Source organism: Dreissena polymorpha, chromosome 5 (genome assembly GCF_020536995.1).
Source record: "Dreissena polymorpha isolate Duluth1 chromosome 5, UMN_Dpol_1.0, whole genome shotgun sequence".
NCBI classification, from domain to species: Eukaryota; Metazoa; Mollusca; class Bivalvia; order Myida; family Dreissenidae; genus Dreissena; species Dreissena polymorpha.
In genome coordinates, this window is record NC_068359.1 from 5,910,749 (window position 1) to 5,935,475 (window position 24,727).

Here is a 24,727-nt window from a genome sequence, read left to right on the forward strand (position 1 = left end):
TTTAAAATAATTGAGTACCGAGAATTGAGTAATATGAACCTATTAATGGCTCGTTGGTAAAAAAATGAAAATTGAAACAACAAATCGATCTCGTTATATAAGTTAACCTGATCCAGTGTAGAAAAATATTGTATAATTAAATTATTTCTTTCCTTGAATTTGTTTGAAAACAGTAAAATATGTTAAATTGATTATTTAAGACTTTCATTATTTCCCCCAAAAATTAGGCGTTTCGCGCAATTTTTTTCCTAAAAAATGGCAAGGTCTTTCCCAAAAAATCAGATTGAAAAAAACCTGTGACGTTATTGATTTGTGAAAATAATGGTGGAAGCAATACGAGAGTTGATGTGGATAATCGTCAGTTTAAACCTGTAAGTTTCGGAAATCTAAAGCTTTTAATATTGTTGTGAATTAACACCAATGTTTAAAGCTCAAGACTTCCGAAATGTGCTGATTTACTTGTTATATTCCATTAATTCATATCACAAAATACGTTTTTTATAAGCACTAAAATTCACCTTGCAAAGTGCCAAATTAAAAAAAGTATATATATAAGGAGTGGGGGCCCCCCCCCCCCAGTAAAAAAATCCTGGGTACGGCCCTTCTACATATGAAGTTTCAAAGCTGTAGGTTGAAGCAATTTTATTTTAGAGCCAATGTTCCCTCAAATGTTAAGGTTTTAGCACAATGCTGACGTCGGACGACACGACGAGCTGGCTATGACAATACCTCAGGTTTTCTCCAAAAACAGCCGAGCTAAAAATAAGAAAATAAAGAAACAACAAAGCAACAATATAAACTGTTTTTTTAATTTTATATTAAGCCTTGTTCATAGAACAAAGATATCGATTGATAACAGAATGATGCATCATTTAACACAAGTACAACAATCTTCAAACTGAAGCAAATAAAGACAAAAGCAAAGCAATGCCACAGAATTCTTATGCAAGACGTGCATCAAGTAAAAAAGCAATGTAAGTATCAACACATATTTAGTTAAGCTAACATAATACACTTAGTAGACAATCATCTTGGACATAACATGTTGAGGTATTCAATGACTTTGAATTGTATTATTCCAAAGGGCATCAGGTAATGTTTGCATGAACAATAACTAGGGAGGATTTAACACTTTTCATGAAAACACTCGGACCCACCAACTGCCAACTTTCACAATCAAGCATAAGTAGCACTTCTTAAGTACAAAATTTTACAATTAATGTTGTTACAGTTGGCTGTTTAAAATCAAAATGCTTATAAATAAAGATGAGGTCATAATAACATAATCACAACAGAGTGAACGAAGCTAAACTATTGTAACTTATTAGACCTAATACTGATTAACAATAATACAGTTTACTGCACTGCAATTTGTATAAGTTTTAGTTTGTATTAACCATAAAAACACCTTAATTTAATGCATATATTGATTGAATTTAATATTTAATCAGTTTTATATAGTTCAGTCCTAACTTTTTAATTCCATTAACAACACAATTAGAGTCACAACAAACATGATTTGAACTGCTTAGATTTCACTGCATACCATAGCAGATGAACATAATAATAAAAATTTTGACATAACGAAATCTGAAAGGTCCAAAGATGTGAGAATAAAACAGGGCTTGCATAGACAGAAGTTTGGGAGTTATTTACTTCAGGGTTGGCTGCAGGACTTCTGAACTTTCGGCTATTTAAATTCCAGCTGGACAATAATTATAGTAATTGAGGTTAAAAAATGGAAGAGTGCAGAAAACCTTTTTGTAAATAAATACATGTACATGTTTCTGTTAATGAATTTGCATTTCTGCACCAATTTATATAGGACTCAAATTAAACAAACCTTGAATCTATTATTTTAGTTTAGAACTTGTGTTACTTCAAAAACCTTTAACTACTCCTGTTAATGAGTAAAAATGTCCAAAATCAAAGGCAAAGAGGTTCAGATATCCAGTTGTTAAATGCAAATGCAAGCTCTGAATTTCTACACTGATGAACTTGTTTTCCTTTTTTAAGCCCAGCAATAACATATTAACTCATTGACCACCACAACACAAATGTAAGCACCTTGCAGACATTGGTCAACCATACATTTTCAGTAAAGGTTTAAGATTCAGACATGTTCAGCCCAGAAGTTTTAGATCAACAAAATTGAAATAAAATGTGTCTTGTTCTAACAAAACTGGGCATAATTCATGTGCGTAAAGTGTCGTCCCAGATTAGCCTGTGCAGTCCGCACAGGCTAATCAGGAATGACACTTTCCACTTTAATGGTATTTTTAGTTTCAAGGAAGTCCCTCCTTACCGAAAGTCAAGTTTAGGCGGAAAGTGTCGTCCCTGATTAGCCTGTGCAGACTGCACAGGCTAATCTGGGATGACACTTTACGCACATGGATTATGCCCAGTTTTCTCAGAACGCGACTTAAATGTTCAGCACAGGGGTATAAGGTCCACAAGATTTCCCTTTGGTTGTGTCATAGTGTAAGGGAAATAGTCCACCAGTTGGTCAAACAGTTCCGTACGTTTTCTGTAGTTTTCCGATGACACTGCAGATGAACTTGGTTCTGGCAAGGAAACTAAAATGTTGAAGAAAATTACTAGTCAACAATTGTTGAATGGAAGTATCAAAGCCTTTTAGTAAGTAGAATTTAAACTAGAGCTTTGTCACAGACGTGACAAATACCCCCACATGCCGCATTGACATATAATATTTTGCATGTCGTCTTCACAAAAAACAGCGGACACTATGCTCAATTTTAAAAATGCACTAAGTGACCTCTTGACCTAGTTTTTGACCCAGAAAGGCCCATGTTCTAAGTTGGCCTTAAAATCATCTCCATAAAACTTCTTACCAAGTTTGGTGAAGATCAGATGTAAGCTACTTGAATTAGAGAGCGGACACCATGCTGAATGTTAAAAAATGCACTAAGTGACCCCATGACCTAGTTTTAGGCCCGGAATGGCCCATGTTCAAACTTGTCCTAGAGATCATTTAGATATAACGTGTGACCAAGTTTGGTGAGGATTGGATGAAAACTACTTGAATTAGAGAGTGGACAATATGGTGAGGTTTAAAACGCAGTAAGATACCCCGTGACCTAGTTTTTGACCTGGCATGACCCATATTCAAACTTGACCTAGTCTAGGCTAGGCTAGACATCATCTAGATACAACTTCTGACCAAGTTTGGTGAAGATTTGATGAAAAGTACTTGAATTAGAGAGCCAACAACATTGTGATGTTTAAAACGACCCCGTGACCTTGTTTTTGACCCGGCATGACCCATATTCAAACTTGCCCTAGACATTATAAAGATTCAACTTCTGACCAATTTTGGTGAAGTTTGGATAAAAACTACTTGAATAAGAAAGCGGACAACATGGTGAGGTTTAAAACACACTAAGTGACCGCGTGACCTAGTTTTTGACCTGGCATGGCCCATGTTCAAACTTGACCTACACATCATCTAGTTACAACTTCTGACCAATTGTGGTGAAGATCGGATGTAAACTACTTGAAATAGAGAGCAGACACCATGATCAATGTGTAAAACGTACTAAGTGACCCTGTAACCTAGTTTTGATCTGGCATGGCCCATGTTCGAACTTGGCCTTCAGATCATCTAAATAAAACTTTTGACCAAGTTTGGTGAAGATCGGATGAAAACTACTTGAAAAAGAGAGAGGACACCATGCTGAATGTTAAAAAACGCACTTAGTGACCCCTTGACCTAGTTTTTGACCCGGCAAGGCTCATCTTCGAACTTGGCCTTAAGATCATGTAGATACAACTTCTGACCAAGTTTGGTGAAAATCGGATGAAAACTACTTGAATTAGAGAGCGGACAATATGCTGAATGTTTAAAACGCACTAAGTGACCCCGTTACCTAGTTTTTGACCCGGCAAGGCCCATGTTCGAACTTGGCCTAGACATCATGTAGATACAACTTCTGACCAAGTTTGGTGAAGTTCGGATGAAAACTACTTGAATTAGAGAGCGGACACTTAATACGGACCGACAGACAGACCGACAGACAAGTTCACTCCTATATACTCCTGTATGATAAAAGAAACAATATATTTGGATTAACCCAGAGTTTTGACTTTCTAAATGACTCAAAAAAGGGTTAATATCCTGGCCAAACTGAGGCCAGGAGTTCATAAAAAAACGTCCATGCAAGTACTAATGTTTGACAAATACATCATTTTGGGCAAACAAAGAATTTGCACCTTCTAAATTGACATGTTGCCGCCTGTCAATAAAATCCTTATCTTAATTGATCTACAAATCAGCGATCGATAACAACAAACTGTCCACCATTTTCTAGACAAGCTATGTCTAGGTTCACTTTTATTTTAACGAGTTTCTTTTGTTTTCCTCTTTAAAAAAATGTAGATTAAAAATGTTTAAACGGTGTCAATGGGGATTATGTAACTAGGACAATCGATATCCTGAAAGATTAGTTGGTGGCATTGAATTTATATCGTTTCTAAAGCCGTAAAGAGATCTAGAGAAGTGTAAGAGATGGATAAAGGCATGCGGTCGTCCCCACGAACAACTGAACATCAACACTGTCAAAGACAATTATAATATATTTTTATCGGATATACTAGCAGGTTTAAATAGTTTATGTTATCGATCTGATTATCACATAATATTTCACTTTTTTTTAAAATAGTTTTATCAGTTACTACGTGATTAATAGAAGCAAGGTTCATCTGCATAATAAGAAATAAAACCCAGCATGAAGCCTAATTAATTCACTTTATTGTCATTATACATGTTATCAGAAGGTGACACGTGATATCTTATCTTAATAACATTATCTACACATGTGCAGTCATGTGGTGTCACCAATGAACGCTTTTAATCCACACTTGGAAATCAAATGCCTAGTTTTCATTTTTTCATGAGTTTTGTTTTATTTTGTTTGAAAAAAAACAACAAAACGGAAATGAAATACATGTATGGCAAAAACGGTGTTAATCGGGTTAATGTAACTCTTACATTCGTTATCCAGAAAGATAAGTAAGATTAATTAAATTTATACCATTTCCAACACGGAAATGCGGTCTTGACAAGAGCGAGTGGAAGCTTCAATGTGCAGAAATACCGAGATCCCCCTTATAGAACATTTATTTCAAAAACTGAAAATGTCATATAAGCAATAACTAAGCATTATTAAGTATGAATTATATCACATGTGCATGTATAATAATAGAGAATATTTGTACCCACTTTGCGTAACTTAACAAAATCCCCATTATAAATCAAGTTTTTTTGTGTGTCAGAAACAAGTGAAAACCATTGTATGCTACTATTTAAATAACAAGGGACAAAATTGTCACAAAACCAGGTTTTCATTGTGAAAAAAATCTGATAAAGGGAGACAACTCAAACTGAACTTTTGAAATGAACAAACAAAATTAACCCCCTTTGTAAGTTTGTTTTAAAATAAATCTATTTCTAGTCGTGGCGACCATGACATTGGAGATATTGACGTAATTCTTTCGTGCGACACACCGTTCCATGATGGTGAACAAATGTGCCAAATGATTTTAAAATCTCATAATGAATGACATAGTTATAGCCCAGACAAGCTCATTTATGGCTATTTTTTACCTTTGAACTCAAAGTGTGACCTTGACCTTGGAGATATTGACGTAATTTTTTCGCGCGACACACCGTCTAATGATGGTTAACAAATGTGCCAAATGATTTTAAAATCTCACAATGAACGACAAAGTTATGGCCCGGACAAGCTTGTTCCGCCCGCCCGCCAGCCCGCCCGCATTCGCCAATCTAATAACCAGTTTTTTCCTTCGGAAAACCTGGTTAAAAACCTGGTTAAAAACGTATCGATAAATGCCATTGTATAAGAGTTATTATTACTGATATAACCAATAAATGCGGTAACTTAAGGGAGGTTGGTACCTGACACCAGTAGCTTTATTAAGGAGCCTGACCGAATTCCCCTTCATACAACGCTAATTTATATCAGACAATAACCAAACTGATTGTGTTGTTTTGCACTTTCAATTATATTGATAAATGTCCGTTAAGCAATGTTTAATATTATTAATATCACTTTTTATACGTGATAACATGTGAGAAAGCGCGAAAAACTTCACCGATATCCCAGTTATGAAGCGCTATTTCGTGTCAATGTTCTCTATAAACTAATATTTTTTGCATTTGCAGATAACTAAATGACACAAACCCCTTTACAAGTGTTATATGGCGTGAAAAAGTCCATAAAAATCATCCGGAATATCGAGTAAATCTATATGCAATCTAAAGGCAAAGAAGCCATTTTGGTGTTAGCTTGTCTAGGTTTGCAAACCGCTAAGCCACGGGATTAAGTGGGCAGAGGGATCATCATCCAGGCGAGATGTCAATTAGTTTAAGTAAAAAAGTAGGTCCCTGTCAATGTAAAAATGAGGTAAGGGAATGTGGGTGTTTTGCGAGAATTTATGATGAAACGCATAATATCGGGTAACCCAGAATGTTGACCATCTGAATAAGTTAAAGTCGAAAATAAGGTGACTGTAATGGTCATATGCTGTCAAGAAATGTGGGTGTATTGAGTGTTACTACATTACATCCATGCCAGTATAGATGCTATGTATCAAGCATTATTCATTTTAGCTGGAACAATTTTGGATTTGTTAACATCCAAAAGTAGGTCAAATTGATGTGTGTTGATAGATAACAACCATAACAGTATCAAAGCTTTGTAGGAAGCACCATTGATTGTATACAAAAGTGTCATTTGGGGTAAACTTTGTACCGATGGACAAATGGATGGATGCAATAAATACGTTTAAACTTACTTAAAATAAATCAATACGCATCAAGGTTGTTGGTAAACATATAGTATTGGACACAAAACTGCACATCAGATACCACAGTTTTAAGCTTACCACTCGCTCAGTAAGTGCACATTAGCTTTACTATAGTGATCAAAATAATGTAGTCCACTTATTTTTCTTAAAAAACAAATCCCACTTAAGACCACTAATACATACAGAGTGACTGAGATTCAAACATGTCTTCCTCCTCCTCTCCACATTTGAACAAGGTCGACGCCAGCAGATGAAACTGAAAAGAAGCAAATGTACTTCTCTCTAGCATTACTGTCAAATGACTTCACTAAGCTAATATTAATCTTAATCTGACAGCATCAAAATGGTTTTAAACAGACAAAAGTTGAGACTTAATTGTTGTTTAAATGACAAATAGTATGTGTGTATATTTAGTAGAAAATCATGTCAAATTTGAATCTCATTCCTGTAAAAAAGCAGTTTCCTCAAAAACAATTTTATATTCATGTTGATTCACTTTTGATAATCTTCTCTGGTGCATGTTTTGCTTGAGGTCAGATATGACGATCACATTTTGGTTAAGATTGTATAAAATAACTGCCAGTCAGCATTATTTCGAGAACAATGTCAATAACGCTTATAATGACTCACCAAACTGACATATGTACATGTTTGACCTCTGGCCTTCAGCGTGACCTTGACTAACAAACAAGGCTTGACACAATGTCTCCACATAAAGAACAATGTTGAAAATTATATTCAAATTAAAAGATAAATGATGGAGTTACAGTCCTTACATGCAGTTTTATGGAAAACTTGACCTTTTACCTTTAACCTTGACATTTGATGTAGGGAGATGGTCCTTTCCCGTGACATGCAGTTTCCTTATATGGATAAGTTGTAGTAAGTAATTTTGAAAGATGCATGATGAATAACACATTTACAGTAAGGACACTCTTTTCTGGTCAAATGTGACCTTCAACCTCTCTAGTGTAACCTTGAACAATAAATAAAGGAGACATGTGTTACTTAAGACACACAGTCTCCTCAATTGTCTTTGCATACAATTATTTTGAAATTGCCTGAAGAATGACAAAATAACAGTCCAGTCCAGACAATCTGACAAACTATTATCTTTGACCTCCAAATGTGACTTTTCCTTTGAGGTATGGAGGAGGGTGTTACACGCAAAACATTGTTTACATGATTAACATTTTTGGTAAGTTTCATTAAAATTGCACAATGTATAACAAACTCACACTCCGGACAAGTTGGATGCACATAAACAGAAACAAAGCTCCAAAAACGCACACAAAAACACTGATACTTTGTGACTGCTATATTGAGCTGTCTGTTTAAATTCACATATGAATTCTTTTCAAATATGTAATGAAAAAAGGCTGTTTAACAGTTTATTGCATGAAAATTGCTTTACACAATAGAAAAAAATGGCCTATATTTGCATTTTCTCACATGATACCCACTTCTTGTGTCTCTTGCTCGTCATTCTGATCGATGACGGCTGCCAGGTCCCTCTGTAAGAACACCATGGCTGACTGGGAGTCTCCTGCAGCCAGTTCCTGGAACCTGTACTTCCTGATGAGGTACTTACAGCGCCTCAAGAGGTTGGTGGGAGACGGCCTACTCAGCTGTAACAAGTCAGGAAAATAGAGCTTGTTCCTGGCAAACTGGACTTAATGCATGCAAGTAAAGTGTCATCCCAGATAAGCCTTTGCAGTCAGCCCAGGCTAATCAGGGCAGACACTTTCTGCCTAAACTGGATTTTTGTTTAGAAAACACTTCTTTTTTACGAAAAATTCCATAAAAACAGAATAAGTTTACCCTGATTAAAAACAGAATAAGTTGACCCTAATTAGCCTGTGCAGCATGCACAAGCTAATATTTGATGACAGTTTAAGCACATGCATAACGAGCAGTTTTCTAAGAATGAGACTCATTAATGACTCACTAACAAAACTAATCTCATTTGTTGCAATGCAAAGTATTATAAAGAACAATCAATACACATGGATGTCTTACTTGCAGATCATAATGTGTAAGATAATAAATTAATGAATCTATGTCCACATACGGACTGTCTCAGTTAACATATTTGATTCTGACTTTTAACAACAAATGTTGCTATTCCTGTACTATTGCAATATTTAATTATTTTTGTTTAACAGACTAAGCTTTCAAGTAAGAGACTTAATGTAAAAATCAAAAGCACTAATAAATAATTGTCATTGGAAATGGGGACTTGGCCCATGACCTAAAGAACAAGACTTAATGTTTACAGGTAATGTTTTACAAAACGACAATACCTGTAAGCACCAGAAATCATCAAGTCTCATCTTTGGCAGACCCTCCTTTCCCGGGTTTCCTCCAAACAAATAATGAACCTAGAGAAAATAAAATGGTTTGTGCTTATTTAGATTACTGTTTAGGGATGATATTTGATAAAATATTACAATTTTAAGTGCAAACACCACTTTGCTTGGGTAAATAGAAATGTTGAAACAAATAATGATAATATTATATCACAGCTTTATTATGATAATTATGATAATATTTTTTCTCACGGCTTTTATTGGGTACACTATCCACAAATTCACGTAATGTTAATAATTTATTGACACTATTATCTTGCTACAGAATGAAAATTGTGTCTCTATATACAAAATGTAACAACACCCAAATTATTAATCAATATTGAAATTGTTACTTGCATGGTTTGAATTTTTGTACACACTGACCTTTCTAACATGATCATAGACCAGCTGATGCGCAAATCGAGGCACAGGTTCTAAATGCTGCATCTTGGACCAGTATTGCTGACCAGAGTTCTCATTCTTGTAAATGCATGACCTGTGGTGCAGGATTTATAACTGTAACTCTTTACCACTAAGATACGTATTTTTACGCATTTGTTGTCCTTAGAAAGTTAAATTTAATTTAAGACCTTTGTTAACAAGATTCAAATATTTAAGTCTTTGTTTATAATACTAAGATACTGAGCAGCAGCAAACAGCATAAAACCTGAAAAGACTACAGTTACTCCCAGGCTGTTCTGGTTTTATGTTGTTTGCACATCGCCATTTACACATTGCTTCTTATGGGGGAAAGGAAAGGCTTAAATGCATCCACTAAGAAAACAACAAGTATCTCTTTAGAAATGAACGAGACTAGAGGAGTGATATTCGCTGGCTACTTTTCCAACAACTTAAATGGCAACAAGGCTATTAATGAAACCATTCACTGCAACAAAACAGACTATAAGTTCATCTATTTCTGTCAAAGAATGTCTATCAATAAAAAGCAGAATTCTACATTATAACCTATTAAAACTTGAGAACCTTCATTATTTCCTCTTCATTCAAACTGCATTACGTAAGACAAAAAACATACATGTCAATCTTGTTATACAGTGGAAGCCATCTAAAACACACTTCCCCCACACAATTATAAAAGTCAGATTTTGACAGCATCTCTGATTAGTGGGGACATAATGTAATCCAGCGTTTGATAGGTCTCTATATAGATATCAAATGAAGTACAGTCTCTATGATATTTTTACAGTTTGTTGTATTATAAACAATGTTTACAATGTGTTTCATAAGATCAGCAAACATTTACTTGAACCAACAAGTTTTAATTAAATTACATGCACATATACAATACATGTATTTCTCATTGAATGCAACCATATATTAAATGCTCAAATATGTTTGATTCATTCGCTAGTTAGCAATATCTTCGTTGGCTGTTGTGCTTGCAACCAACAACTAAATCTTTATATTTTTAAAATTGACAAAACAAACAGTTGCATTTGGAAAAATGTGTATAACAAACGTTAATTCCTCAAATAAGCAATGAACAGATTGGAAATAAATTTAAGTTCCAGTTATAAAAGCCTCTTTAAGTTCATCAGCGTTTTTTATAGTAAAATCATTAATTTATTATGATACTTTTATGACACTTGATAAGCACAACACAAACTATTGACACTATGGTGAACGTGTTAAAACAAATGCCTGAACGGTTTTGAGGGGTTAATTAACTTTTTGTATTAATCAAATATCAAATAAAAATTGACCCGTATTTGGAAGGCATGTGGTTCCAATATTGGGATGGCTTTTTTAAATATGAATACACAATGAAATGAAATGGGACCAGAACATTTGTCTGGTTTTGAAAGGATTCTCGTTTAGAGAGGATTTGGTCAAGACTGCATATACTGTACATACTTATTAAATAGACAAGCACATAATATTTACCATTTATTTTTGCCAATATTATATACCCAAAAGGAGTTTTTCACATTATCTCTCTTTTCTTTGTCTTTACTTAAACCCTGAAAAAAAAATCAGAAATAATAACAAAATCAGGTACTTAAAATTATTCTCACATGTCCGTATATTTACGATATAAACTACTATTTATTCTAAAATTTCTGACATAATATTCATGTTTAAAGAATTTCATTTATAAACAAAATAATCATCTCAGTTTGAATGGCTTCACCTAATCGATGAAGCTAAATTATCAATAATAAGTTTTGTTAGTATATTTGTTTGGATGTTTGCCTTTTTTTGGCCGTATTTCAGTCATACACGGGTGGTAATATAACCTACTCACACTTTTCCTGGGTTCTCTGGTTTACCAGTTCTAAGTTTACATAACTTATATTCTGAAAATTGCATGTTTGTGCTCATGTGTACTTACTGATAACACATGTATTTCATCACTGTCAGGATCAAGTGTTGCCCTTTGAGTGAAGCCAGCAGCTGGTACTGAAAATAATGCATACATGAAACAAGAGATGTGTTCGTCAGAAACACAATGCCCCCTATTGCGCCGCTTTGAATTTTTATATATATTTTTTTGACCTTTGACCTTGAAGGATGACCTTGACCTTGAACTTCCACCACTCAAAATGTGCAGCTTCATGAGAACACCGCTTTGAAAATTTTTTTTTTTGACCTTTGACCTTGAAGGATGACCTTGACCTTGAACTTTCACCACTCAAAATGTGCAGCTTCATGAGAATGCCGCTTTGAATTATATTTTTTTGTTGACCTTTGACCTTGAAGGATGACCTTGACCTTGAACTTCCACCACTCAAAATATGCAGCTTTATGAGATACACATGCATGCCAAATATCAAGTTGCTATCTTCAATATTAAAAAAGTTATGGCCAATATGAAAGTTTTCGGACGGACAGACGCCATATATTTGACATTTGACCTTGAAGGTTGACCTTGGCCTTCACCTTTCACCACTCAAAATGTTCAGCTCCATGAGATACATATGCATGCCAAATATCAAGTTGCTATCTTCAATAGTGAAAAAGTCATGGCCAATGTTACAGGTTTTGGACGGATGGACAGACGCTATATATTAGACATTTGACCTTGAAGGATGACCTTGACCTTCACATTTCACCACTCAAAATGTGCAGCTCCGTGAGATGCACATGCATGCCAAATATCAAGTTGCTATCTTCAATATTGAAAGAGTTATGGCCAATGTTAAAGTTTTCGGACGGACAGGCGCCATATATTTGACATTTGACCTTGAAGGATGACTTTCACCTTCACCTTTCACCACTCAAAATGTTCAGCTTCATGAGATACACATGCATGCAAAATATCAAGTTGCTATCTTCAATAGTGAAAAAGTTATGGCCAATGTTAAAGTTTTTTTCGGACGGACGGACAGACTGACTGACATACTGACGGACAGTTCAACTGCTATATGCCACACTACCAGGGGGCATAAAAAAACAAAGTTTATAGAATGAAAGTCTTATACACATATTAACCCCAGCAATTAACGCTAAATCCATTATATTACCTATCAAGGCTTTGTGCCTGTAAGGATGTCCTTTAGAAATGGCATTTTGTTCTGCTCTGTTCTAGCTTACTTCAATGGTCAATTGATTGGAATATTTGAGAGAAATTGTTTTTTTATTTCTACATGTTTTTCAGCACTTGAGCTTTCTTTTGGATATGCCAAACCATATGACCATAGCAAATAACTGCATTAAATTAAAGAAAAAGCTTTTAAACTGTTTTCTGAATGAATGTGCTTTCCGTTCCAGAATGCCCCACCCCAACAGCAAAATTGCATTTATAAAATAAAATGACCCTGGGAGTTTTAAACATGCTGGAATCTGCAAATTTAAGAACATTTCTCATACCAGAGTTGTGGAGTGCCCTTTGGACAATATATAAAAACTCATTTTAACTGAAAACTTACTGGATCTTTTACTTGGATCCTTCAAGAAATTTCTAATATGCAGGTGTCCAGACATGGGATTGTCTGGTCGACCAGTAGGAGAAGGGTCCTTACTGGATCCATCCTGGATTACTTCTACTTTCCGCTCATCCACATAGTACATAAGGAAGTCATTTAGATATTCTTTTGATCTCTGACCAGCAAAGATGAACAATACACGCTTCCTCTGTAAAACAGTAGATTATCTAACAGTCAAATTGATTAAAAGAAAGCAGGCAGTAAATATTTTGCCTATTATCCAGAATATTTGGGGGTACAGTATATGAAAGAAAATTATTTGAAAATAGACTGCAAGATATTTAACACAGTTGTACCTTATTATTAGGGATGGCATCGAATACCAATATCGGTATTCGAATGTTCGCAAATTCATTCAATCGAATATTCAAATAAAACGGCTGGATTGATTTTTCCTTGTTATGTGTTAATTTCCATTGGTTTGTAAGTTATATCCGTTTGCTAAATACGAGGCTGTTTATTAACGTTGCTATCGAATAATTGTATCGCTGTCGACTAATACTATGACCGATACTGTGATGGGGCACAAATAGAATGAAAAACATCGTGTCATAGAATTTTATTTTTTAATGATTCCACAGATTTGTAGCAGACCGCGCATATGTAAAACTAAGTTTACACACATTACACGTTGCGGTCTTCTTATCCACAAACCGTGTAAAGTATTCCATACTGCAGAAGGGGCTGGTGGCATTTTCAGATTTGAATTATGATTCCTTGATGATTGTTTAGTTTATATCATCTGTTACTTTTGAGTAATTCACATATTTAAATGTCTGTTCAAACTGTGATCACAAAAACTAAATTATTATTCGCCAGTAAATTGAAGCCCTTAATTGGTACCTAATTGACAAACAACAGTTCGGGCCCTTTCTTATAGTAAGTACATTGCATTGCGCAATTTGAGTAATTCACACATTTTAATGGCTGTACATACTGTGATCACAAAACTTAATTATTATTCGCCAGTCAATTGAAACCGTTAATTGGCACCCCATTGGCAAACAATAGTCGGGGCCTTTCTTAGAGCGTGTTTATTGCATTGCGCAATCAACACTGATACGGGCCGCGTTATCAGTTTGACACGAAGAACGTCACGTCAAACATGTTACTCCCAGGTGATTTCTGTTGCTTTTTAGTAAGCAGTTCGCAGGTCATTAAATATTGGTGAAATTACGTTTGGAAAAAAATGCGAATATGCGAATATCATTTTAATTATTCGAATGCTGACCATTCAATGGAATATTCGAATATTCGAATAATTTTGTCATCCCTACTTATTATGTATAAGGCAATGAGGCATTAATTTCTGCAAAAAAGTATTTCATAGATAATCATTGCATTTGACTTGTACTACTTTATTTTCAATATTTAATTACAAATCCATAGTACAACATAAGTGTAATTAATTTGAACCAAATCACATAAACTGCTGTCTTAAGTAGGTTGACAAGGCTATTTTCTGTTGTGCATTCGAGCACACTTACTAAGAAGAAAGACAAATACAATTGGCGAAGATTAGAATATATAACACTTCATCAGTCATTGCAGAGAAAGTCCTACTGACGTTAATGAAATACTCATAACAGTTACAACAGCTACACTTATTGCTGCTATTGGATGCTTATATGTTTCCTACTGAACAGGGTCAAAGCCTGTTCACATTACACTTTTGTTTACCGGATGAAACAGCATAGAGTGAGCAATCCTGGATCTGAGTTCAGAGCAGTCATCCATAAGCTTTGTCCATGTGTTGGTGGGCACATAGTAGCTGTACAGCCCACTGAACTGAGGGTTACTGCTCCTGTCACCCTCTGACGCACTGAAATCAACAGTTGCTTATGTCAGTTACTGATCCCAATGCTGACATAGTATATGGTTCACTTGCAAAACTACGCAGAGATAAAATGGTTTTTTAGTAAAAAAGAGAATTGAATATTTGTGTTATAGTATTTATATTATTGAACACAGCAATTTGTGTTGTAATGCATCAGCAGGCCTGAATACTGGGATACACATGTATAACCCTTTGCATGCTGGGAAATTTGTCGTCTGCTAAAATGTCGTCTGCATAAATTTATAAAATTCGCATTTTCTTCGATTTTTTTCAAAGAATACTATCAGAATAGCAAACAGTTTGGATCCTGATGAGACGCCACATTCTGTGGCATCTCATCTGGATCCAAACTGTTTGCAAAGGCCTTAAAAATTCGGTTCCCGCATTGTAAGGGATAAATTTGAATGATCGTATATGTGGCATAGTTTCCAAGTTGCAATCGACTATGCTAATAAAGTTTATCAGAACAGTGGGGTAATTTTTCATTAAATATTCCATGAAAGTGATTTTGATATCTAGTTAACTGTGACATGAAAAGTTATCAGGTCAATAATGCATTCTTCAAGTTTATTATGTCTATGTCATAAAAATTATCATACCATTGGGATAGTTTTCAATATTTATTACGTGATAAAAGTTTATCAGATCAGATATGGAATTTTTTAAGTTTACTATGACATGATAGTTTATGAGATCAATTGGGTACTTTTCAACTTCACTTTGAAGTAAAAAAAAAAAAAAATCAGTCAGGAAGTTTTCAAGTTTACTATATCATGAACATTTATAAGATCAGTAGGTTATTTTTTCAAGTTAACTTAGTCTGTCATGAAAGTTTAATTGAGGTAGTTTTCTATGTCTATGTCATGCATGTCAATCATAGAAGTGGGTTACTAACTATAATTTTCTAAGTAGTCCCCATACCATGTAAGCACCCGTCCTCCAAACACATAGAGAGTCTGTTGCTCCATGTCTATGACCATCTGATGGTCAAATATCAGTTTGGGACCCCCCATAGCCGCAGTATCCTCTGTTATCAAGGTCCATTTGCAGCTCTCTATGTCATAGATGTAGAAATCACTCTGAAATACAAGACAAACATTAGGAAATTAGATACTGAACGGAAATGAAGAATTAAAAACCTATGAAGCATTTTATCCAACAAACTGTGCATCATTGTCTGCAAAACACATTTGAAATTAAATCCTACATAAGGTTCAAACCAGAAGAACAGTACTAGAATAGTTCATATTGAACATGATCAACATCCGGTACATAACTATGATAAAACATGTATTTAGTAGTTTGGATTTTTATTCACAATGCTAATTCAAGCATTTTATTAAAATGTTCCTACCCTAGTGTAACAGGACTAGATTTATTTTATTTCCATGTTACATCCTGGATTTTAATATAACAGAAGCAATCATTTACCATGACATGTTATTTATTAAATTTACCTCCATTTAAATAGATCTACACTTAACTCTCATATATCTAACCGGTCAATCAAGTAATTCATGTAAAAATTGGATATACAATGTTACCTCTTATTTTATAGAAAATGATATGAATATGTACTGTAATTTAGAAATTCCTATACCAAGATCATTCGCTGTTAATATAGAAGCAATTACACATGAATGTTACATCAATAGCTGGCTTCGACAAATTAATAACGATATAGGTCCATCTGGCCGAGAAAGCAATACACTTAGATTGTATAAATTGTTAAAGTCTAGTTATAATGTAGAAGATTATTGTACTCTTACTTTACCATTATCTCATCGTTCTGAGTTTAGTAAATTTAGACTTGGTGTTGCATCCATTCGTATTGAAACTGGATGTTATGAAGGGCTTATAGAAGAAAATAGAATATGCCCATTTTGTTCAGGTAAAAATGTAGAAAATGAACTTCATGTTATTTTTTAATATCCAATATATAATGACTTTTAAAGAGATAGTTTACTCTTGAAGGCAATTGTATGCAATTCTGAGTTTCCAAACTTATCAACGTGACCTTGACCTTTGACCTAGTGATATGAAAATCAATAGGGGTCATCTTCAAGTCATGATCAATGTACCTATCAAGTTTCATGATCCTAGGCATAAGCGTTCTTGAGTTATCATCTGGAAACCATTTTTCATTTCAGGTCACCGTGACCTTGACCTTTGACCTAGTGACCTGAAAATCAATATAGGTCATCTATGAGTCATGATCAATGTACCTATGAAGTTTCATGGTCCTTTATCAAGCGTTCGTGAGTTATCATCCGGAAACCATTTTACTATTTTGGGTCATCGTGACCTTGACCTTTGACCTAGTGACCTGAAAATCAATAGGGGTTATCTGCGAGTCATGCTCAATGTATCTATGAAGTTTCATGATCCTAGGAATAAGCCTTCTTGAGTTATCATCCAGAAACAATTTTACTGCTTTGGGTCACCGTGACCTTGACCTTTGACCTAGTGACCTGAAAATCAATAGGGTCATCTGCGAGTCATGATCAATGTATCTATGAAGTTTCATGATCCTAGGCATATAAGAGTTTATTAGTAATCATCCTGAAACCATTTTACTATTTCGGGTCATCGTGACCTTGACCTTTGACCTAGTGACCTGAAAATCCATAGGGGTCATCTGCGAGTCATGATCAATGTACCTATGAAGTTTCATGATCCTTGGCATAGGCGCTCTTGAGTTATCATCCGGAAACCATCCAGTAGATGGACGGACCGACATGAGCAAAAACAATATACCCCCTCTTCTTCGAAAGGGGGGGGGGAGGGCATAATGAGAAAACTGCCCCCCTCCCAGCAGCCATGTTATTCAACTGACAGGAACCATTTTTTAACTCAACTCTCGTATCAAGGAAACAAATGTTCTGAGCAAATTTCATGAAAATTGGGCAAAAATTCCCACTTCTACTGTGTTCACATGTTTTCACTATAAACATATAGAGAAAAATGCCCTGCCCACTGGCGGCCATGTTTTTTCACCGATCCCTACCATTTTCAAACTCGTCCGAGATATCAATAAAACCAATGTTTTGACCAACTTTCATGATGATTGGGCAAAAGTTGTGACTTCTAGAGTGTTTACAAGGTTTCTCTATTGCCAAATAGGGAAAACTGCCACTATATACATATAGAGAACAAGATGCGTTTGTGAAACACAATGTCCCCCTATATGACGTTTGACCGCGAGGATGACATTGACCTTGACCCTTCACTACTAAAAATGTGCAGCTCCATGAGATACACATGCATTTCAAACATAAAATTGCTAGCTTCAATATTGCAGAAGTGACATTACATGAGCAATTTTGACCCATATATTTGACCTTGAAGGATGACCTTGACCTTTCACCACTCAAAATGTGCAGCTCCATGAGATACACATGCACGCCAAATATCAAGTTGCTATCTTCAATATTGCAAAAGTATTCATAAAATAAGCAATTTGGGCCACATATATTTGACCTCTGACCTTGAAGGATGACCTTGACCTTTCACCACTCAAATTGCGCAGCTCAATGAGATACACATGCATGCCAAATATCAAGTTGCTATCTTCAATATTTCAAAAGTATTAATAAAATAAGCGATTTGGGCCACATATATTTGACCTCTGACCTTGAAGGATGACCTTGACCTTGCACCACTCAAAATGTGCAGCTCCATGAGATACACATGCACGCCAAATATCAAGTTGCTATCTTCAATATTGCAAAAGTATTCATAAAATAAGCAATTTGGGCCACATATATTTGACCTCTGACCTTGAAGGATGACCTTGACCTCGACCTTTCACCACTCAAATTGCGCAGCTCAATGAGATACACATGCATGCCAAATATCAAGTTGCTATCTTCAATATTTCAAAAGTATTAATAAAATAAGCGATTTGGACCACATATATTTGACCTCTGACCTTGAAGGATGACCTTGACCTTGCACCACTCAAAATGTGCAGCTCATGAGATACACATGCATGCCAAATATCAAGTTGCTATCTTCAATATTGCAAAAGTATTCATAAAATGAGCGATTTTGGCCACATATATTTGACCTCTGACCTTGAAGAATGACCTTGACCTTTCACCACTCAAAATGTGCAGCTCCATGAGATACACATGCATGCCAAATATGAAGTTGCTATCTTCAATATAGCAAAAGTTATTGCAAAATGTTAAAGTTGGCGCAAACCAACCAACAGACAAACCAACAGTCAGGGCAAAAACAATATGTCCCCCACTACTATAGTGGGGGACATAAAAATGCCTGCCCATTTGTGGCCATGTTTTTTCACCGATCTTGACCATTTTCGAACTCGTCCGAGACATCAATTGAACCAATCTTTTGACCAACTTTCATGATGAAAAGGCAAAAATTGTGACTATTTTTTCAACGGATCGGAACCACTTTTGAACTCAACCAAGATATCATGAAGACAAACATTTTGACAAAGTAACATGAAGATTGGGCAATTAAATGTGACTTCTACAGTGTTTACAAGGTTTTTCTTTTTTTTAACCTAGTGACCTAGTTTTTTACCCGTCACAACCCAGTTTCGAACTCGGCTGAGATTTCATTGGGACAAAGCTTCTGACAAAGTTTCATGAAGATGGGACAAGAAATGTGGCCTCTAGAGTGTTAAGAGCAAATTTTAACGGACGGACGGACGGACCATAGTGACCTTGACCTTTGACCTAGTGACCTGAAAATCAATAGGAGTTATCTGCGAGTCATGATCAATGTATCTATGAAGTTTCATGATCCTAGGCATTAGCCTTCTTGAGTTATCACCCGGAAACCATTTTACTGCTTTGGGTTACCGTGACCATGACCTTTGACGTAGTGACCTGAAAATCAATAGGGGTCATCTGCGAGTCATGATCAATGTATCTAGGAAGTTTCATGATCCTAGGCATAAGTGTTCTTGAGTTATCATCCAGAAACCATTTTCCTATTTCGGGTCATCGTGACCTTGACCTTTAACCTAGTGACCTGAAAATCAATAGGGGTCATCTGCGAGTGATGATCAATGTACCTATGAAGTTTCATGATCCTTGGCATAAGCTCTCTTGAGTAATCATCGGGAAACCATCTGGTGGAAGGATGGACCAACATGAGCAAAACAATATACCCCCTCTTCTTCGAAAGGGGGGGGGGCATAATGAGAAAACTGCCACTATATACATATAGAGAAAAATGCCCCACCCACTGGTTGCCATGTTTTTTCACCGAACTCGACCATTTTCGAACTCGTCCAAGACATCAATTGAACCAATGTTTTGACCAACTTTCATCATGATTGGGCAAAAACTGTGACTTCTAGAGTGTTTACACAGTGTGGCCAAACCATGTGGTCCGTGACGTCATTTTGGCTAGCACGCCAAGTAGAAAAGTGTAAAAAATTGCCTCCGCTAAGAAACTTCAAAACCACGTAAGTATCTTATTATTTACTCTATTTTGACGAAATTAAGCCCAGGCTATGGGTAAAGTTGAGCACTATTCCCGGTTATATAAATATTTGACACCAAATGAGTAGTTTGGTCTATCATTCGAGGCAAATGCCTAGTTTTTACGTTACAATGCACGCAAGCACGACAAGCACATTTTAAATCTTCCAAAATATCCCTTTTATATTCATTTTTGCAGTGTACTAATATATGCGGCTGTGAATAATTCTATATAAAATGTGTTTTGTCCGAAAACAGTATCTTTAAACACCATCTAATGACATTTCTAATGAACACCAACAATTTGGCAAACACGACAAGCAACGAAATTAAAGGCAAGCACGACAAGTCGATATTCGGCTAAAACTAATAGTTGCTATAAATTATGTTTCTGAAGCGATGTTATTGTCGAGTTAATAAACAAAAATATAAATAGAATTCCAAAACATTTTCTTGATCCGGCACATAAAACACAACAAATACAATAGCTTCGAAGCTGTCTTGCACAAGTGCTATACAAAATGTGTAACTTTCACAAAAAACAAGCCTTGGAATTTGACAGAGAGACTATATGTCTGACAAAAAGTTCCAACTTAATCTGGAGACTTACACAGTCTGCCACACCCTTTTGGATTCTGGTTTCAATTTAATCTTTTGATTTCGATGAACAGTCCACAATAACTCCACTATCGTTAAAACAAACTGATTGCTATAAAAGGGCGCATTTGACGCATCATATCAACACGTTTCTTTGATCGTTGTATACTTTTGTGAAAGATGATGAGGTTTATTTGCACTTGTATTTTTGGAAGGATAATATAAGTAACATTTGGTTATTAGCATATTGATGAACGTTTTGATAAAACAATCCTCAATGCACACATATAGATTCATAACAAGTGAAATATCGATCGGAGTTGCAGTTAACTTGGCTTTCGATTGATCCTACTGTTGGTTATGTCAATGTTCTTTCCAACTGTTAAGGTCATTGCAAGGATTAAACTGTACTGTTGTAAACGTTGATTTTAATTGCTTTAACATGTAGATTTAGTAATGCCCGTTGTCTTGACAGGTAACACAGATGACACATACATTAAATGTATATGATTATAATACTCTAATGACAGCACATTGAATACAGAATAAAAATGCATATGAATTTGATATAACATATTTTATGTTTTCAGATACACAACATGGCGGCAGAAGCGTGATATATATGTGCTATATGCGCAAGAGGATATAAGCACAGACGCAATTTGGTATATCATGAAAGATCTCACGTTGGGATGTTACCCTTTAACTGTCGCGGGGGGGCTGCATTTCCATCTAGACGACAATAACAGAGACACAGGTCTTTGTCATATAGTGCTCTCGAGCGATAGTGTGTGAGATATGTGAGTACAAGACAAGTACTCGGGCGCATATGCGAGAACATCTAAAAACACCTAGTGAAGACAAAACACATGTCTGAAGAGTGTGCAAAGCCCCATACAAAAATATCAGCTCACTTTGTAGGTACTACAGGCATAAACAAAAATGACTTGTATAACGTGGTTTCACCTGTCTGTGATTCATTTGTGATTTACCCGTGATTTAAAAGATGTGATAATAGCTTTATCATCAAATCTCAGTCATAATTTACATTTGAATCTTATCTGTTTATACCATGATGTTTACTTGTTGCGTTTCTTTATTTTTATTGCATTTTATTTTTTGTTAGCGCTACAATTATATTATAGCAATAGTGATTTAGTTGGTGATTTACGTGTGATTTAATGAAGCCATTTTATATTGTTTCATTAATAAAAAAATCATACAACATACACTGCGTAGTGTTCATTTCTGAAATAAAATGAATGAAAACATAACAAATAGGTTCAAAATGTATGCAAAAACTATGCAATTGGTTCTCACAAAAAGGGAGCAAATCTTTGTTGTTCTTTAACTGCATGGAGAAAATCACACGAAAAAAGCAAAGACAAATGAGCATTTGTGTTATATTAAACATTACTTTTATCCCAAATTTCTCAATTATCTCTGTCATACGATATATAATATGAAGTATTATCTTTTGTCATTGGCAGTTGAAATATTTGATAGTTTTGGAACATTTTAAGAGTTATACAAACAACGTTTGACTCAATGATGGTCAAAGCTTTAATTAATTATTTGCAAGCAATTGTGATCGGATTTACAAAAGCGACAAGAAACACATAACATTAACATTTATTTGACTGAAGTAAATTTTCAGCATTTCCATTACATTAAGTACTAGACAAATTAAAACACACATTATGCACATGAATAAATATATATTTAAATGTCTGTTTTATCTCAAGTCAAGCTACTTGATTGCAATCCCTCTAAAACAAGGAATTCTACAGAAAGGGGGTATCTGATTAAATTTCTTTCATGTCGAGTCCAAGTCTATAAGTAGGTAACAACCTGCTCTTGCTTCTTCTCGCACTATCCAACCGTACTCCTAATGTTCACCTAGCAACAGCATTTCGACTGGGACTGTGTGATGAGTAAACATTATGTGTGTTTTTGTATTCATATTTCACTTTATTGAATATTTCATCTTTGGTTTTGATCCAAGATTACATCCACGTTGGACGTTCGTGTTGCTGATGTCTCGTCTGGGTACGCTTGCTTCGCTTTCCAAGTTTGAGTGTTGGGACAAAGCTTCTGACCAAGTTACATGAAGATGGGACAAGAAATGTGGCCTCTAGAGTGTTTACGAGAAAATGTTTAAGGACGGACAAAGACCGGTCACAAAAGCTAAAAAAATGACGTTTTTTGGGGTGACATTACAATTATAAACAAGAGGGCCATGGTGGCCCTGTATCGCTCCACTGTTTTTTTATGCAAAAAAAGCGTGCAATGCGCATGGGTTGAAATGTACTCAAGCATGTATTTTTCTCTTTCTATCCCTCGCCCCACTGGGCGCTTAAAGTTGGAAGGGAAGCATTTTTTATACATGGAAAACGTTACTACGGTGTTAACTAAACAGACTAAAAAGTCTGTGAATTGTCGCACACGTCCTTTGCTTATAACATAGGTACATTTATCTCTCCGAAAGATATTGTCGTTCTTTCTATTTCACATATTTTAAGATGCTGAATCAATCTACGCATGTTTTACAAGATTAATGAAAGTTCCTTCATTCAATTATGAATCTTTTTCCAAAATTCCAAAAGTGTTTGTAGGTTTCAAAGTTTCTGTTACTTATATAGTTCATGACAAATGCAAAATACCTAATGACGTAGATCACCTGAACTTTACTTCATTCATGAGGCATTAGTGAGTGAAGGATTAATAACGTGGTGAAGAAATTGTTTATTGTACAAAGAAGATATTTGCCAGAGGAAACATAAAGTTACGAGTTTTTCAGGTTCATGAGGTGCTGAAAGGCAGTAGGAATGATAACTTTGTAGAGGTTGTTTACAAAGTAAATGTTTATGAGACAAAAAATTAAATTATAATTCATCAAGATGTTGCGATCATGCAACACTACTTGCATATGGCGTAAGGTTTAAAGAGATATCATGACAAACAATTAGCTTGACCTAACTGTACTTTTTCCATCTGACATTGGTTACCTGTCATGTTTTTTCTTTTTTTAATAGTTAACTGGTAATTACCAGGTAGACATACCCAGTAAAATTCATTACCAAATATACAAAAAAAAATGAAAACTTAACAACTTTTTTCAATAATGTAATATACCAGTCTGGATATTTTAATCAATATAAACTAATAATTGTAAAAAGATACGGTATTTTACAACTTTTCTTTTCTTCGTCGTCGTGGTTGACAGTCCACTTAATTTCAATGTAACAAAACAATTTGTTGTTAAGTTTATCTTGAACAAATATTTTTTGCAATCTGTTTATAAATCATAAGTCATTCAAAAATTTTTTTTGATAAATAGGGCCTATAATAAAACAAGAATTTTGAGAATGTTAACATAAAAATATTACTAACCATTTGGTGAAAACAAACAAAACAATACAATATATTTTATAAAATGTTATATACAAACAAGGTTAATGGACTAAATATAAACAAACACACGTTAAATTAATATATATAATTAGTTTACCTTTCAATATCTTGCATTTCACATCTTTAGTTCAATGCTAGTTCAATTAACTGAACAGCGTGACAAACATAATACATGTAAAGCAGAATATGCATATGAATCTGATTATACACAGATCCACTATCATATAAATCAAATCATGTTTGTCTATTTCCATGTTCGAAAGATCCTCTTCT

At 35.0% G+C, this 24,727-nt stretch overlaps 1 protein-coding gene across 3 annotated transcripts in view; it reads right to left on the minus strand.

Annotated features, from left to right (window-relative positions):
• Window positions 1-847: 847 nt before the first annotated feature.
• LOC127882461 (muskelin-like) overlaps window positions 848-24,727 on the minus strand; it is a 57,558-nt gene continuing 33,678 nt past the window's right edge. For 2 of the 3 annotated variants that reach the window (XM_052431106.1, XM_052431103.1), the window contains 10 exons: window positions 15,903-16,060; window positions 14,825-14,966; window positions 13,088-13,292; window positions 11,551-11,618; window positions 11,103-11,179; window positions 9,582-9,693; window positions 9,150-9,227; window positions 8,310-8,474; window positions 7,030-7,102; window positions 849-2,576 (listed from right to left, as the gene is read on the minus strand). In XM_052431106.1, coding sequence (XP_052287066.1) covers window positions 2,431-2,576; window positions 7,030-7,102; window positions 8,310-8,474; window positions 9,150-9,227; window positions 9,582-9,693; window positions 11,103-11,179; window positions 11,551-11,618; window positions 13,088-13,292; window positions 14,825-14,966; window positions 15,903-16,060 — 1,224 coding nt within the window. In that variant the 3' untranslated portion in view covers window positions 849-2,430. Of the gene's footprint in view, window positions 2,577-7,029; window positions 7,103-8,298; window positions 8,475-9,149; window positions 9,228-9,581; window positions 9,694-11,102; window positions 11,180-11,550; window positions 11,619-13,087; window positions 13,293-14,824; window positions 14,967-15,902; window positions 16,061-24,727 lie in introns of all 3 variants that reach the window. The other variant, XM_052431105.1, reaches the window with a different exon arrangement.